Here is a 16,764-nt window from a genome sequence, read left to right as displayed (position 1 = left end):
CTAAAGTTGGATAATGAAATTAAATAAATAAGCACAGAAGAAGAATAGAAAAAAATGTAGAAGTGGGGCAGCTACCTGTGTCGGCGTAGAAGGCAGCAGCAGGCCCAGCGACTCCAATCGCACTCTCACACAAGTCCCACTCACTCTCTCAATCCAAAAGGAGAGAGGAGAGAGGAGAGAGAGAGAAAGCAAGAGCGCGTTTTACTTACTTAGAAAGTTAGCTACAGTTTTCTTGACACCATGATTAGCCACTAACCATATTCAGATAATACACACATTTCAACTGAACCAACTACCCCTAAAACGGCACCGCTTTTGGGTAATGAGTGGCCACCAGAGCAGCGGTTGGCGATCCATGGATTGAAATCCGAAATCCGCCATTATTAGGTTTCGAGAAATGGCGTGAGCTTTGGAGTAAATTCCACGACTCAATCAATCGGTGAATCTTTCTGCTTCAGAGCCATTGCTGTAATTAATTTGATATCTCAGTGGATCGAGGGAGCAAGCAGTGGAGTCCAGGATGGATCAGTACGAGCTCATGCAGCAGATCGGCCGCGGAGCCTTCGGCGCAGCCATCCTCGTCCACCACAAGGCGGAGAAGAAGAAGTAATTTACATTCATATGTCAGTGTGTGTGTGAGAGAGAGAGAATTGGGTAATGTGTAGATTCAGATTTGATGCTCATTTGGTTTTGATGCATTTCTCAGATATGTGTTGAAGAAGATCCGCCTTGCACGGCAGACGGAGCGGTGCCGGCGATCCGCCCATCAAGAGGTAGGTTCAATTCAATACTTGAGTTCAAATCAATATTTGAGTTCAAATCCTGATTTCCTTAGCACTACTTGCAATTTTGTTTATATTTGTATGTTTTCTGTGGAAATTTGGTTTCCTTATATATGTTTGGGAATTTGGAATTATAGATGGCTCTTATTGCTCGAATTCAACACCCGTTTATTGTCGAATTTAAGGAAGCCTGGGTCGAGAAGGTTAGACACATTTCTTTTTGAGTCAATCGGTGTTCGTGTGTGGGGATGCACATATTGAGTTTGTAGTTTATCTTTTTTCATATGTGTTTGTCCTAAATTGGAAGTGATGCATTCATAATGTAGGGTTGCTATGTTTGCATCGTCACTGGATACTGTGAAGGTGGAGACATGTGAGTTGTCACAGTTAATACGAACTTGATTTATTGGCCTTAACTTGCATAATCTCATACTCCCTTAATATTCTTTAAACCATTGTTCCCATCTATAAACTTATCAGGGCCGAGATGATGAAGAAGTCCAATGGGGTGTATTTCCCTGAGGAGGTTAGTATACTCATCTCTCCTTCCAAATCCGCAAGCGCTCGCACGCACACATTTATTTTCCTTCCTGATGGTTATGGTGAATGTTAGAATTTAATCTTATGACCGGTTTGTGTTGGTGAATGGGGAATTGCTCAGAAACTCTGCAGGTGGTTCACACAGCTACTATTGGCAGTTGAATACCTGCATTCCAATTATGTTCTACATCGTGACCTAAAAGTATGTTTGCCAATACTAGCGCTTGTCATCTGAATTTGCAGTTTTAGGGTTTTCAAGATTTATATGTTGTTCTCTTTTGGCAGTGTTCCAATATCTTTCTTACCAAGGATCAGGATGTTCGTCTTGGTGGGTCAACATGTATTTGAAAATTGTTTTAGGAAATTTTAGATCTTCATTCTGGATTTTCCGATGATAATGTGTTTGTCCTGATTTTGTTCATCCTTGTATGGTGCGGATACAGGGGATTTCGGTCTTGCTAAAACTTTGAAGGCAGACGACTTGGCTTCTTCGGTATGTGCTACACATGGGAATTCCTTTTATCCTCTGTATGTTATTTGTTTATCTTAAAAAGCTTTCATTTGCAGTTGGAATAATTCAAAGCCCAAGATTTAGTGTCAGAGTTTGAATTAGATATGATTAATGTTGTTGTTGCTTCCAAGTTTTGATTCTTTAATTGCTAGTAATACAGTGGTGCAATATGGTTCTATAGGTTGATAATGACCCTGGATATGCATACAACCATTCGATAGTAATGTTATAACGGAACTTATTAAAACATTAGACCAGTATTCCAAGGTTCTAAAAGGCGCTAGTCGAGAAGCGGGCAGGGTCCTAACATCTAGGTGGCACTTAATTTTAATTAAATTTATTATACCAACATATAAATAAATAAATGTCTACTTATACTTAAAAAACAATACATAATTTTATTGGATACATAAATTGCAAAATAGAATGACATGTAAATTATAAAGTACTAGAACATATAAAAACATAGGGAACAAGCATGTAATGACCGTTCATCCAAGTATCCAACAAGTCTCTTACAATTTATTGAAAAAATAAAGTGCAAAATGGAAGTTATCTATTTTTTGTCTAAGTGAGAGTCACGACCTAGGCGGGAGGCGCCATTTCTTATTTTTTAAACAACAACAACAACAACAACAACAAAGCCTTTTCCCACTAAGTGGGGTCGGCTATATGAATCCTAGAACGCCATTGCGCTCGGTTTTGTGTCATGTCCTCCGTTAGATCCAAGTACTCTAAGCCTTTTCTTAGAGTCTCTTCCAAAGTTTTCCTAGGTCTTCCTCTACCCCTTCGGCCCTGAACCTCTGTCCCGTAGTCACATCTTCGAACCGGAGCGTCAGTCGGCCTTCTTTGCACATGTCCAAATCACCGGAACCGATTTTCTCTCATCTTTCCTTCAATTTCGGCTACTCCTACTTTACCTCGGATATCCTCATTCTCAATCTTATCCTTTCTCGTGTGCCCACACATCCCACGAAGCATCCTCATCTCTGCTACACCCATTTTGTGTACGTGTTGATGTTTCACCGCCCAACATTCTGTGCCATACAACATCGCTGGCCTTATTGCCGTCTTATAAAATTTTCCCTTGAGCTTCAGTGGCCTACGACGGTCACACAACATGCTGGATGCACTCTTACACTTCATCCATCCAGCTCGTATTCTATGGTTGAGATCTCCATCTAATTCTCCGTTCTCTTGTAAGATAGATCCTAGGTAGCGAAAACGGTCGCTTTTTGTGATCTTCGCTAAATTGCTCCGGTCATTAGTGTGGATAAGTATATAAATGGATAGAGATAGGAAAGCAAACACAAGATGTACGTGGTTCACCCAGATTGGCTACGTCCACGGAATAGAAAAGTTCTCATTAATTGTGAAGGGTTTACACAAGTACATAGGTTCAAGCTCTCCTTTAGTGAGTACAAGTGAATGATTTAGTACAAATGACATTAGAGTACAAATGACATTAGGAAATATTGTGGGAGAATGATCTCGTAATCACGAAACTTCTAAGTATCGGAGTGTGGTATCATCTTGACTTGCCTTATCTGTCTCATAGGTAGATGTGGCAGCTTCTCTGGAAGTACTCTTCCTCCATCCAGGGGTGGTATCTTTAACTGATGGAGATGCACAAGGTAATGTATCAATTTCACTTGAAGCTTACTTGTAGTTTCAGGCTTGGTCAAGCGCGATACAAACCATGTAGTAGGAGTCCCCCAAGTCGCCGAGCTAGGGGATTTGCTGAAAGAGGTGACAGACAAGGTAAGCAATCAGAGCTCCGGCTGATTGTTCACCTTCTCCCCATCTTGCAGCAGCATGAAGGATAAAGAGAAGAAAAATGAGAAGAGATGATATGGGATACTTTTGCTTTTGAAGAAGTAACTTTCCACAGGCTTATTCTTGAACTGAGCTGGAGGGTTTTCTAGTTTCCTCCAGAGTATAAGGCCGACTGAAGAATTTGAGGGTCAAAACAAGTCCATCAAATCTAGAGTACGTTCGACCCTGCTGATATGGGATACTTTTGCTTTTGACAGAGTAATGGATGGATCGGCACGTGTGCTGTTACGCTTGTCTCCACATGCTTCCTTGTATCCTTCGCACTTGCCCTATCTGTTCCTCAAGCAGATGCGGTATCTTCCCTGGCAACATAAGATGTTGAAGATGAGTACTCGAGAGCAATGCCAGGTAAGTAATCAGGTAAGGGGTTCCAGGCTGTCAGTTCCTGGCTGGGAGCTTGATTTCAAGTGCTGACTGATTGCTCTCTTTCTCCTTGTCTTGCAGGTAAAAACAAGGCCAAAGGAAAAGACAGGGAAAAAGCATGATATGGGATACTCTTGCTTTTAACCCTGATGATATGAGATATTCTTGCTCTAGTATAGCTTGTTTGCAGAGGTATTATCGGGGGGAAAGAAAGCTGAATATTTTGAAAGGCTTCGTTGGGAGCGCCCTCTCAGATATGAGGAAGGGTTGAGCATTTTTGCAGGTCTGCCTGTCCGTTGGGGATGGAGGTCGACATATATAGGAGTCTCCCTAACAACATGTAGTAATTCTATTCCTTTACCCTGCTTGGTCATAGCACGGTAGTGGGAGCTGCCAGCTTCACATGTTTTAACTCTGTCAGAGCACTTTGAAAAAGTGGTATGTGGTATCTGGCTCTCGAGATTCGGAGAACGATGCTTCTTCGATTTTTGAGAAAGCAATCATGGTGGGGGTCTGGCTCTCGAGATTCGGAAGGCGGTGCCTCTTCGATTTTGGAGTAAGCAATCTTGTTGGGAGTGTTTTCTCGGATGTGAGTAAAGGTTGGGCATGTTTGCTAGTCTACCTTGCCACGACGCACGGAGGTTGACACACAGGGACTTTCCAATTATCCAGCAGTGTTACTGTTCCTTTACCCTTGTGGGTAATAATATGGTAGCTAGACCTTCAAAATTTATGTGTCTAAACTTTGTTAGTGCTGTTTCTTTGCTATTCTTTTACCTTTCTTGGTCAGAGCGATGTAGTGGGAGCTGCAAGCTTCACGTGCTCAACTTTGGCAGAGACTTTGACAAAGTTATCTGTGGTACCCATGAGCTATTGTTGCGTGTGGGAAGTGGGTGATTGAACAGTAAGATTCATGTGCTTTCTACTTCACCAGAAGTCTTCGACAGAATGCCCATAATTTCCGCAAAGCTGAGTGTGCGTGTGACAGGTGCTGACAAGGCTAGAAAAGAAGGTGCCTCTTCGATTTCTGAGATCGGCCCTCGTGGTCTCTAAGCAGCCCAGCTTTTGAGAAAGCGAGCGCCTCTTCGATTGATTCGGAGAACGATGCCTCTTCGATTTTTGAGAAAGCAATCATTCGGGGAGTCTGGCTCTCGAGATTCGGAGGGCGGTGCCTCTTCGATTTTGGAGCAAGCAATCTTGTTGAGAGTGTTTTCTCGAATGTGAGTAAAGGTTGGGCATGTTTGCTAGTCTACCTTGCCACGAAGCACAGAGGTTGACACACAGGGACTTTCCAATTATCCAGCAATGGTACTGTTCCTTTACCCTCTCTTCGATTTTTGAGAAAGTAGTCATGTTGGGAGTCTGGCTCTCGAGATTCGGAAGACGGTGCCTCTTCGATTTTGGAGCAAGCAATCTTATTGGGAGTGTTTTCTCGAATGTGAGTAAAGGTTGGGCATGTTTGCTAGTCTACCTTGCCACGAGGCACAGAGGTTGACACACAGGGACTTTCCAATTATCCAACAGTGGTACTGTTCCTTTACCCTTGTGGGTAATAATATGGTAGCTAGACCTTCAAAATTTATGGGTCTAAACTTTGTTAGTGCTGTTTCTTTGCTATTCTTTTACCCTTCTTGGTCAGAGCGATGTAGTGGGAGCTGCAAGCTTCACGTGCTCAACTTTGGCAGAGAACTTTGGCAAAGTTATCTGTGGTACCCATGAGCTATTGCTGCGTGTGGGAAGTGGGTGATTGGACAGTAAGATTCATGTGTTTTCTACTTCCCCAGAAGTCTTCGACAGAATACCCATAATTTCCGCAAAGCTGAGTGTGCGTGTGACAGGTGCTGACAAGGCTGGAAAAGTAGGTGCCTCTTCGATTTCTGAGATCGGCCCTCGTGGTCTCTGAGGAGCCCAGCTTTTGAGGAAGCGAGCGCCTCTTCGATTTCAGAGATCGGCTTTCGTGGTCTTTGAGCAGCCCAACTTTTGAGAAAGCAAACACCTCTTCGATTTATGAGATCAACCCTCGTGGTCTCTAAGCAGCCCAGCTTTTGAGAAAGCAAACGCCTCTTCGATTTCTGAGCAGGCGCCTCTTCGATGTCTGAAGCTCCGTCGAGTGCAGCTTTTTATAGGGGCTGGCATTAAGTTCCAAAGCACACTTGAATCTCCACCAGTAGAAGCTCCATTCTTGCACTTCTAAGATCTTGATTTGTCCGACCTCTTCTCTCTTCAATACCTTTGAAAATGTCTGGCCCCTCCGACCGTCGTTTTGACTTGAACCTTGTTGAAGAGGCAGCCCCGCCTTCTCCAGACAACATATGGCGCCCATCCTTCGTCTCCCCTACTGGTCCTCTTACCGTTGGGGATTCCGTGATGAAGAATGATATGACCGCTGCGGTGGTGGCCAGGAACCTTCTCACTCCCAAAGATAACAGACTACTTTCCAAACGGTCTGATGAGTTAGCTGTTAAGGATTCACTGGCTCTCAGTGTTCAGTGTGCAGGTTCTGTGTCTAATATGGCCCAACGCCTATTTGCTCGAACCCGCCAAGTTGAATCATTGGCGGCCGAAGTGATGAGTCTCAAACAGGAGATTAGAGGGCTCAAGCATGAGAATAAACAGTTGCACCGGCTCGGACATGACTATGCTACAAACATGAAGAGGAAGCTTGACCAGATGAAGGAAACTGATGGTCAGGTTTTACTTGATCATCAGAGATTTGTGGGTTTGTTCCAAAGGCATTTATTGCCTTCGTCTTCTGGAGCTGTACCGCGTAATGAAGCTCCAAATGATCAACCTCTGATGCCTCCTCCTTCTAGGGTTCTGTCCAGTACTGAGGCTTCGAATGATCCCCCTCCGATGCCTTCTCTTTCTGGGGCTCTACCGACTGCTGAGACTTCTCCTAAGCAACCTTTGTGAAGGCTCCATCTTGTTTGTTTATTTTGACTCATGTATATGTACATATTTGTAGCTTATCGGGGATATCAATAAATAAGTTTTCCTTCATTTCAACGTATTGTGTTAAATACACCAAAGCCTTCTTCGCTAAGTTCTTTGAATTTTCTTTTGTCGAAGCTTGTATGTTGAAGCTTTCTGAGTGGAGCATGTAGGTTGGGGTAGTGTTCCCTTAATTTTTCGAGTGAGGAAAACTTCTCGGTTGGAGACTTGGAAAATCCAAGTCACTGAGTGGGATCGGCTATATGAATCTTAGAACGCCATTGTGCTCGGTCCTGTGTCATGTCCTTCGTTAGATCCAAGTACTCTAAGTCTTTTCTTATAGTCTCTTCCAAAGTTTTCCTAGGTCTTCCTCTACCCCTTCGGCCCTGAACCTCTGTCCCATAGTCGCATCTTCTAATCGGAGCGTCAGTAGGCCTTCTTTGCACATGTCCAAACCACCGTAACCGATTTTCTCTCATCTTTCCTTCAATTTCGGCTACTCCTACTTTACCCCGGATATCCTCATTCCTAATCTTATCCTTTCTCGTGTGCCCACACATCCAACGAAGCATCCTCATCTCCGCTACACCCATTTTGTGTACGTGTTGATGCTTCACCGCCCAACATTCTGTGCCATACAGCATCGCCGGCCTTATTGCCGTCCTATAAAATTTTCCCTTGAGCTTCAGTGGCATACGGCGGTCACACAACACGCCAGATGCACTCTTCCACTTCATCCATCCAGCTTGTATTCTATGGTTGAGATCTCCATCTAATTCTCCGTTCTTTTGCAAGATAGATCCTAGGTAACGAAAACAGTCGCTCTTTGGTATTTCTTGATCTCCGATCCTCACCCCTAACTCGTTTTGGCCTCCATCTGCACTGAACTTGCACTCCATATATTCTGTCTTTGATCGGCTTAGGCGAAGACCTTTAGATTCCAACACTTCTCTCCAAAGGTTAAGCTTTGCATTTACCCCTTCCTGAGTTTCATCTATCAACACTATATCGTCTGCGAAAAGCATACACCAAGGAATATCATCCTGAATATGTCCTGTTAACTCATTCATTACCAACGCAAAAAGGTAAGGACTTAAGGATGAGCCTTGATGTAATCCTACAGTTATGGGAAAGCTTTCGGTTTGTCCTTCATGAGTTCTTACGGCAGTCTTTGCTCCTTCATACATATCCTTTATAGCTTGGATATATGCTACTCGTACTCCTTTCTTCTCTAAGATCCTCCAAAGAATGTCTCTTGGGACCCTATCATACGCTTTTTCCAAATCTATAAAGACCATGTGTAAATCCTTTTTCCCATCTCTATATCTTTCCATCAATCTTCGTAAGAGATAGATTGCCTCCATGGTTGAGCGCCCTGGCATGAACCCGAATTGGTTGTCCGAAACCCGTGTCTCTTGCCTCAATCTATGCTCAATGACTCTCTCCCAGAGCTTCATTGTATGACTCATTAACTTAATACCCCTATAGTTCATGCAATTTTGTACGTCGCCCTTATTCTTGTAGATAGGCACCAAAGTGCTCGTTCGCCACTCATTTGGCATCTTCTTCGTTTTCAAAATCCTATTGAAAAGGTCAGTGAGCCATGTTATACCTGTCTCTCCCAAAACTTTCCACACTTCGATTGGTATATCGTCTGGGCCTATTGCTTTTCTATGCTTCATCTTCTTCAAAGCTACAACCACTTCTTCCTTCCGGATTCGACGATAAAAAGAGTAGTTTCTACACTCTTCTAAGTTACTCAACTCCCCTAAAGAAGCACTCCTTTCATGTCCTTCATTGAAAAGATTATGAAAATAACCTCTCCATCTGTCTTTAACCGCGTTCTCTGTAGCAAGAACCTTTCCATCCTCATCCTTGATGCACCTCACTTGGTTTAGGTCCCTTGTCTTCTTTTCCCTTGCTCTAGCTAGTTTATAGATATCCAACTCTCCTTCTTTGGTATCTAGTCGTTTATACATATCGTCGTAAGCCGCTAACTTAGCTTCTCTGACCGCTTTCTTCGCCTCTTGCTTCGCTTTTCTATACCTTTCACCATTTTCATCGGTCCTCTCCTTGTATAAGGCTTTACAACATTCCTTCTTAGCCTTCACCTTTGTTTGTACCTCCTCATTCCACCACCAAGATTCCTTTTGGTGTGGGGCAAAGCCCTTGGACTCTCCTAATACCTCTTTTGCTACTTTTCGGATACAACTAGCCATGGAATCCCACATTTGGCTAGCTTCCCCCTCTCTATCCCACACACATTGGGTGATTACCTTCTCTTTGAAAATGGCTTGTTTTTCTTCTTTTAGATTCCACCATCTAGTCCTTGGGCACTTCCAAGTCTTGTTCTTTTGTCTCCCTCTTTTGATAAGTACATTCATCACCAACAAGCGATGTTGATTAGCCACGCTCTCTCCTGGTATAACTTTGCAATCCTTACAAGTTATACGATCCCCTTTCCTCATTAGAAGAAAATCTATTTGTGTTTTTGACGACCCACTCTTGTAGGTGATCACATGTTCTTCTCTCTTCTTAAAGAAGGTGTTGGCTAAGAAGAGATCATATGCCATTGCAAAATCCAAGATAGCTTCCCCATCCTCGTTTCTCTCCCCAAAACCATGGCCACCATGAAAACCTCCATAGTTGCCTGTCTCCCTGCCCACGTGTCCATTTAGATCTCCTCCTATAAATAACTTCTCCGTCTGAGCAATTCCTTGCACCAAGTCTCCAAGGTCTTCCCAAAATTTCTCCTTCAAACTCGTATCCAACCCTACTTGAGGTGCGTACGCACTAATCACATTGATAAGTTCTTGTCCTATTACAATCTTGATTGCCATGATTCTATCTCCTACCCTCTTGACATCTACAACATCTTGTGTCAAGGTCTTGTCCACGATGATGCCAACACCGTTTCTCGTTCTATTTGTGCCCGAATACCAAAGTTTAAACCCTGAGTTTTCTAGATCCTTTGCCTTACTACCAACCCACTTAGTTTCTTGTAGGCACATAATATTTATCCTTCTCCTCACCATAACTTCCACTACTTCCATAGATTTTCCCGTTAAGGTTCCTATATTCCACGTTCCTAAACGCATTTTGCTCTCTTGAACTCTACCCTTCTGTCCTAGCTTCTTCACCCTCCCCCGTCTAATAGGATCAAAGTACTTCTTTTGTGTGTCCCGTGTAAAGTTGATAGGAGCATATGCTCCCAAACAACTTTGAGTGGAGTCGTTCGAAAAGAAGTTTCTACGGCCCCCTTGCTCATTTAACACTGCATCCGGGTGCCGATGGAGATACAGCGACCCTTGCTCACTTATCACTGTGCTCGGGCCACACAGCGCGCCACTTACGGGTGACGCCCTAGCTTTAGCGCGATTTTGTTCTGGATTCATTTTCATAAGGATTCGACGTGATCATGGAGTGCCGGCTGTCGACTACCTGACGCCCTTCTTATTTTTTAAACGCCTGGGATTAATTGTGGTGGCGGCCAACCACCTAGCGCCTTGGCAGGGACTTTTAGAACACTGCATTATTCTAAGTTGGTGTGGTTTTATAACAAGCTATTGTTCACTTTTCCTTTACCTTCTAAAAGTCCCCTTTGCTTGCTGCCGTTCAAGAATTTAGCACGAGAACAGATGAAAATTCTATATATATATTGCATAATCTTTTGTCACAATTATTTCCATCACAATCTATTTTATTCTTTTCTTTAGTTGGATCAAATTTCTAGCTTATTGTTTTAAGTTTAAGAAAATGAATGTTTAGAAGATTGTACAGTTTCAATAGAAAATAAACAGATTTTTGGTGCTTATTCTTAAGAGTTCAGTAACTTACCCCTGATGGTGAAAGACATTAGTGATATATGTGGAACTAACTGTTTTCCTGTACTTCTGTGTAGGTTGTGGGGACCCCCAATTACATGTGTCCCGAACTTCTTGCAGACATTCCTTATGGCTTCAAATCTGATATTTGGTCCCTAGGTATGTCGCCTTATAAGTCACACATATTAGATATATATTTCTCTGATTTATATCTCTTTTTTTGCCTGTGGTTGAAAATTGATGATTGTTTTGCCAGGGTGTTGTATATATGAGATGGCTGCTCATCGACCTGCTTTTAAAGCTTTCGTAAGATTTCTTACAAAATCTTATTGATTCTTTTAAGTTCTGTAATTTTTGGTATGAATTAAATGGACGATCAGTTAACTTTTTTCTTTTATACCAAAAGAGTAAAAAGCATAGATATAACTCTCATTTATTTTGCAACAAGTAGATTAGATAAAAGCAAGAACATCCTAGTGTTGCCTTTTCTTTTTTCAAATATGAGTTTATAGGAATTCTCATCATGTCCCTGTAATGGAGTGCATCTGTGTGTACTTAACAATGATTTTCCGTATGTGTCTTTGAAGTGAAACAATTTACCATTTCTCTCGAACCTCAATTACCCCAAGTAAATTAAAACTTATCAATAGAGTAACTTATGTTATTTACAGTCCTAGAGTCTAAATTGTTGGTCCGAATGGCTTTTCTTCTTGTAATGAAGATCTTCACATTATCATATACTCTGTGCAAACCATCTAAGTGCTGTTTATGCTATGCTTTAAAACGGTTTATGCGTTTTGGAAGAGCTACCTGCTTCTGGCGTCTAACTGTTTTTTCTCTTTAAATATTAAATTCCGTTGATTGTGGGGTTCAGTTTTTTTCTTCCATTGTTAATGACTTTCTTCAACTAGTGGACTTTTTTTGGTCACAAGGGATGCAAGAAAGAGGAGGAGCCCCGCGCCGGGGGGGGGGGGGGGGGGGGGGGGGGGAGGAGGAGAGGATTTGAACTTGGGCCTTGGGTGTGAGGGTAAATGTTGTGGAATCTTATCAGATATTTAATGTTTGCATTATACACCATATTTCAGGATATGGCAGGACTGATAAGCAAGATTAATCGTTCCTCTATAGGTCCTCTTCCTTCATGCTATTCTCCATCCTTGTAAGTTACTATCTGTTATTGTTAAGTTTCATTTTCTTCAAAGTTGCACCACAGTATTGGCTATAGCTCTGCATTATGCCCTTTTATCATGAAAGAAAAAGGACTCTGTGTGTATCGACATGCCACTACATGCAGACACAAATATAAACTATCATATTTGAGTATTTTGAAGGGATGTACATAAACATGCCCTGTTAACATAAGTATTAAATGCTTTTCCTGCTGACATAGAGTGGAGAAACACAAGTTTCCACCTTTTTTTTTTTGTTTCCAATAATGGCTTTATACTGTTGAAAACTGGATGCTCTATAGTATTATAATCAATCTGTTTGTAACTATGTATGCAGGAAAACACTAATCAAGGGCATGCTGAGAAAGAACCCTGAGCATCGACCAAGTGTAAGCCTTCTCTCTACAATGCCCTCTGTCAAATCAACAATTTTGAGGACAAGAACTGCATACTAATAATTACTACCGTATTTTATCAGGCATCTGAGATTTTGAGGCACCCTTATTTGCAGCCTTATGTTGATCAGTATCGTCCATCCTTTAGCACTCGAACAGTCTTCTCCCCAGAGAAGCGTGTATCTATAGGTCGCGAATCTCGGAGAAACATGGCAGAAAGCCAAAACAGTAATGGGTCAAGCAGTGATAAAGATAGTTTGCGTTCAATTGAGAAAACTATTCCAGAAATTGACTCACACTGTGATGATAAAGCTACTGAGACAGATTTTGTTTATCTTGAGGATGAAGATGGCTCTGATCAGCTCCTGGCTACCGAAGAACATGGCCAAAATGTGTGCAGTTCAAAAGTGGAAGAACAACAGTTGATGAAACCACCTCATTCTGAATCTAATGTTGAATCAAGGCATCCAAAGACCATCAGGAATATAATGCTGGCTTTGAGAGAAGGAAAAACTAGGGAAAATAGCTCACCGATGAGAAGTAATCGGTCTAAGGTTGGTCTGCCTCAAAGAACTAACATAGAAACAGTGTCTAGAATACCCAAGCTGAGTGATTTTTCTCCTGTCATAAAGCCCAGTCCCGATACAACAACTGTTGCATCTCCAAAGGCAATCCCTGATTCTTCAAAACGGACACAGGGATCCCATCCTTTAAAGCATCAGGTAATCAGTAGTTATTATTTAATATTTATTATCTACTATGTGTCTTGAACTGATCATTGACGTAATCTGGTTTTTTTTTATTTTTTTATTTTTTTTTGGCAGTTACCCATAATTGAATCCTCACTGAAAACTAAACCCAGACATGATGGTACTCCTCCCCTTATTCCTATAAAACAAGTTGAAGATGGACTTCCTAAGCCTAGGCAAAGAACCCCGCCTACGCTGGCTAGACGTCCTTCATTTCCTGTACGGATGAAGCAAGTGGGGGTCGATGTTCCAAATGCAGTGAGCTATGGTACAAGGATAATTCCAAAAGAGATAAACCAGGAGCCTGAAAAGAATCCTCCTCAAGTGCCCAATGGTTGCGTAACAAACTCGCTAGAGCCTCAAAGATATCAAGAAACTAGTTCGAAAGGATTGCAAACGGACAGCAGCAATTCCGTCTCCTCTTCTGTGTCAGTTCAAGGATTTGAGATTTGTGATGATGCAATAACTGCTTTTATTGACATGAGAGAGCAGGTGCGTCCAAATTATGGGAGCGTCACCCACACTGAGAGTACAGAGTCTCAACCGAGCTGTTCAGCTGCTTCTCATTTTCATTCAGTGATGTCTGAAACAGCTGAAAAAGATGGGAATGTTAATAAATCTGAATGCTTAACTGAAACCTCTGAGGCTATTCTAGATCTTCAGAATACAGCTGCTGGTGACGAACAAGCGAGTTTAACTGCCACTTCCGATCTCCTTGACCCGGTTTCTGAAGAAGGATTTATTTGTAACAATCGTACCCCTGTAAGTAGGCCCAGTTGTGTGCCTGATGCAGTGGTTCAAGCAAAACATACATCTACATCTAGTGGTCACGACAAGTTCACTGTAAGGGAACATCTATCCCCAGTAGCGGACACTACCCTTTCTGTTGCCCCTCCCATTTCATCGAGCCAAAATTTATTTCAATCAGATCGAGGAACCAGTTTGCAAAATCAGTTAATGGAAAAGTCGGCTGCAGCTAATCTCCCCCCTGCTTTTGATGACATCATACATGTGATTAGGCATAGTAGTTTTCGTGTTGGAAGTGATCACCCAGTAATGGAAACTGTGGAGATGGGGGTTCAGAATGTGGATGTTGGTAAGCTGATAAATGTGGTAAGGGATGAATTGGAGATGCGAAATGTGACTGCCCCTGTGGCTCTTAAATCATCAAACTGCTCTGAGACGGTGAGCCCGAAATCAGATCACTCTCATCACTGTGATGTCAAAGAACCTGAGACAAGAAGCCTCGTACCTTCAGCGAAAACATCTGAGTCCTCTGAGCCCACAAGGTCCAGTCCTCCTACGACAGAAGAGGAAATACCAGAGAAGGAAATCATGGATGTCAAGTCTTTTAGGCAGAGGGCAGAAGCGCTAGAAGGACTACTAGAATTGTCCGCAGATTTGCTGCAGAGTAACAGGTTGGAGGAACTGTCAGTTGTTTTGAGGCCTTTTGGGAAAGATAAAGTTTCCCCAAGAGAGACGGCTATCTGGTTAGCGAAGAGTCTAAAAGGAATGAGGATTGAGGATGGCGGGCGGAGTTCATGAAGCATTCTCCACTGTAAGCGTTCTCTGTTTCTTGTCATGCCATTTGAGAAAATTCAAATCCAATTTGAATTACAAAGAAAACAACCAGGTCTCGACTCTTCGCTTTTTTTTTCCTTTTTCTGTCCTTGATTTTGTAATTCTTTGCACGTATTCGGTTGTTGTACATAGCGACCATACGAATTATAATATTGTCTACTCGCCAAATGTATGATACGGTGTAGCTTGCAGTCAATGTTATTGTTTAGGGTTACTCAAAGTATTTGCTGAACTTATTGATCAGGTTTGTTCTTCTTTGCGGAAATAAAACAAAATGATGGTATTATATGGCGAGACGAAAACAGTTGGGTACTCGTGACAAATCTTTGATTAAGATTCGATTGTTGTTTTTCAGGCTTCTACTACCCAATACTTTTTCAATCAATGTTCTTTGGGAAGCACTTCTTAATACTTTTTCAAGAAGCATTTGGATTTTTAATTAACAGTTTGATGTCTATCTTCAGTCGCGTCCATGGGCATGGGTGTTAAGCCTTTCGTTTTGTTATTTGTTTTCACTTTTTGTTCTTAATATATAAGAAAAGTGATAGGCAAAGGATGGATGAAGAATGATGATGAGAGATAGAAGAAGAGATAACAAAAATGAATGAAAAGTAGAAAACAACAACAACAACAACAACAAAGCTTTTTCCCACTAAGTTGGGTCGGCTATATAAATCCTAGAACGTCATTGCGCTCGGTTTTGTGTCATATCCTCCATTAAATCCAAGTACTCTAAGTCTTTTCTTAGGGTCTCTTTCAAAGTTTTCCTAGGTCTTCCTTTACCCCTTCGACCCTGAACCTCTATCCCGTAGTCACATCTTCGAACCAGAGCGTCAGTAGGCCTTCTTTGCACATGTCCAAACCCATTTTGTGTACGTGTTGATGCTTCACCGCCCAACATTCTGTGCCATACAGCATCGCCGGCCTTATTGACGTCCTATAAAATTTTCCCTTGAGCTTTAGTGGCATACGACGGTCACACAACACGCCGGATGAACTCTTCCACTTCATCCATCCAGCTTGTATTCTATGGTTGAGATCTCCATCTAATTCTCCGTTCTTTTGCAAGATAGATCCTAGGTAGCGAAAACGGTCGCTCTTTGGTATTTCCTGATCTCTGATCCTCACCCCTAACTCATTTTGGCCTCCATTTGCACTGAACTTGAACTCCATATATTCTGTCTTTGATCGGCTTAGGCGAAGACCTTTAGATTCCAACACTTCTCTCCAAAGGTTAAGCTTTGCATTTACCCCTCCTGAGTTTCATCTATCAACACTATATCGTTTGCGAAAAGCATACACCAAGGAATATCATCTTGAATATGTTTTGTTAACTCATCCATTACCAACGCAAAAAGGTAAGGACTTAAGGATTGTTGATGCACAAAATCAGTGAGGACTTTGGTACAACAGAAAGTATTATGTTTGTGATCTTCGCTAGATTGCTCCGGTCATTAGTGTGGATAAGTATGTAAATGGATAAAGACAGGAAAGCAAACACAAGATGTACGTGGTTCACCCAGATTGGCTACATCCACGAAGTAGAGGAGTTCTCATTAATTGTGAAGGGTTTACACAAGTACATAGGTTCAAGCTCTCCTTTAGTAAGTACAAGTGAATGATTTAGTACAAATGACATTAGGAAATATTATGGGAGAATGATCTCGTAATCATGAAACTTCTAAGTACCAAAGTGTGGTATCGTCTTCACTTGCCTTATCTGTCTCATAGGTAGATGTCGCATCTTCTCTAGAAGTACTCTTCCTCCATCCAGGGGTGGTATCTTTAACTGGTGGAGATGCACAAGGTAATGTATCAATTTCACTTGAAGCTTACTTGTAGTTTCAAGCTTGGTCAAGCGCGATACAAACCCTGTAGTAGGAGTCCCCCAAGTCGCCGAGCTAGGGGCTCTGCTGAAAGAGGTGACAGACAAGGTAAGCAATCAGAGCTCCAAGCAATCAGTCCCAGATCAGAAGTTTGATTTCGAGTTCCGGCTGATTGTTCTCATTCTCCCTATCTTGCAGGCAGCATGAAGGATAAAGAGAAGAAAAAGGAGAATGGATGATATGAGATACTTTTGCTT

General features: G+C 42.1%; 1 protein-coding gene across 4 annotated transcripts; it reads left to right on the top strand.

Moving 5' to 3' along the window:
* The first annotated feature begins 119 nt into the window (after positions 1–119).
* Positions 120–14,983, top strand: LOC103420663 (serine/threonine-protein kinase Nek5-like). 4 transcript variants are annotated; one of them, XM_029098396.2, is made up of 14 exons: positions 120–606; positions 707–773; positions 920–985; positions 1,109–1,155; positions 1,263–1,308; positions 1,444–1,524; positions 1,608–1,650; positions 1,766–1,815; positions 10,865–10,946; positions 11,044–11,093; positions 11,873–11,946; positions 12,294–12,345; positions 12,435–13,073; positions 13,176–14,983. In XM_029098396.2, the coding sequence occupies exons 1-14, from the start codon at positions 521–523 to the stop codon at positions 14,643–14,645; spliced, it is 2,853 nt and encodes a 950-aa protein (XP_028954229.1). In that variant the 5' UTR covers positions 120–520; the 3' UTR covers positions 14,646–14,983. The 4 variants fall into 4 exon arrangements, with proteins under 4 accessions (XP_028954229.1, XP_070664923.1, XP_028954230.1 ...); XM_070808822.1 differs by having other exon boundaries at positions 170–623; XM_029098397.2 differs by having other exon boundaries at positions 260–606; positions 12,468–13,073.
* Positions 14,984–16,764: the final 1,781 nt, after the last annotated feature.

This window comes from Malus domestica, chromosome 11, assembly GCF_042453785.1.
Source record: "Malus domestica chromosome 11, GDT2T_hap1".
Lineage (NCBI taxonomy): Eukaryota > Viridiplantae > Streptophyta > Magnoliopsida > Rosales > Rosaceae > Malus > Malus domestica.
The sequence above is the reverse complement of the archived record's forward strand: the minus strand, read 5'-3'. Positions and strand labels throughout refer to the sequence as shown.

Bases quoted from the DNA above. Each gene is read 5' to 3' on its own strand.
- LOC103420663 (XM_029098396.2), top strand. From the start codon at position 521: ATGGATCAGTACGAGCTCATGCAGCAGATCGGCCGCGGAGCCTTCGGC. The intron at 774-919 runs GTAGGTTCAATT...TTGGAATTATAG, and splicing joins GGCGATCCGCCCATCAAGAG to ATGGCTCTTATTGCTCGAAT. The intron at 1,816-10,864 runs GTATGTGCTACA...ACTTCTGTGTAG, and splicing joins CAGACGACTTGGCTTCTTCG to GTTGTGGGGACCCCCAATTA.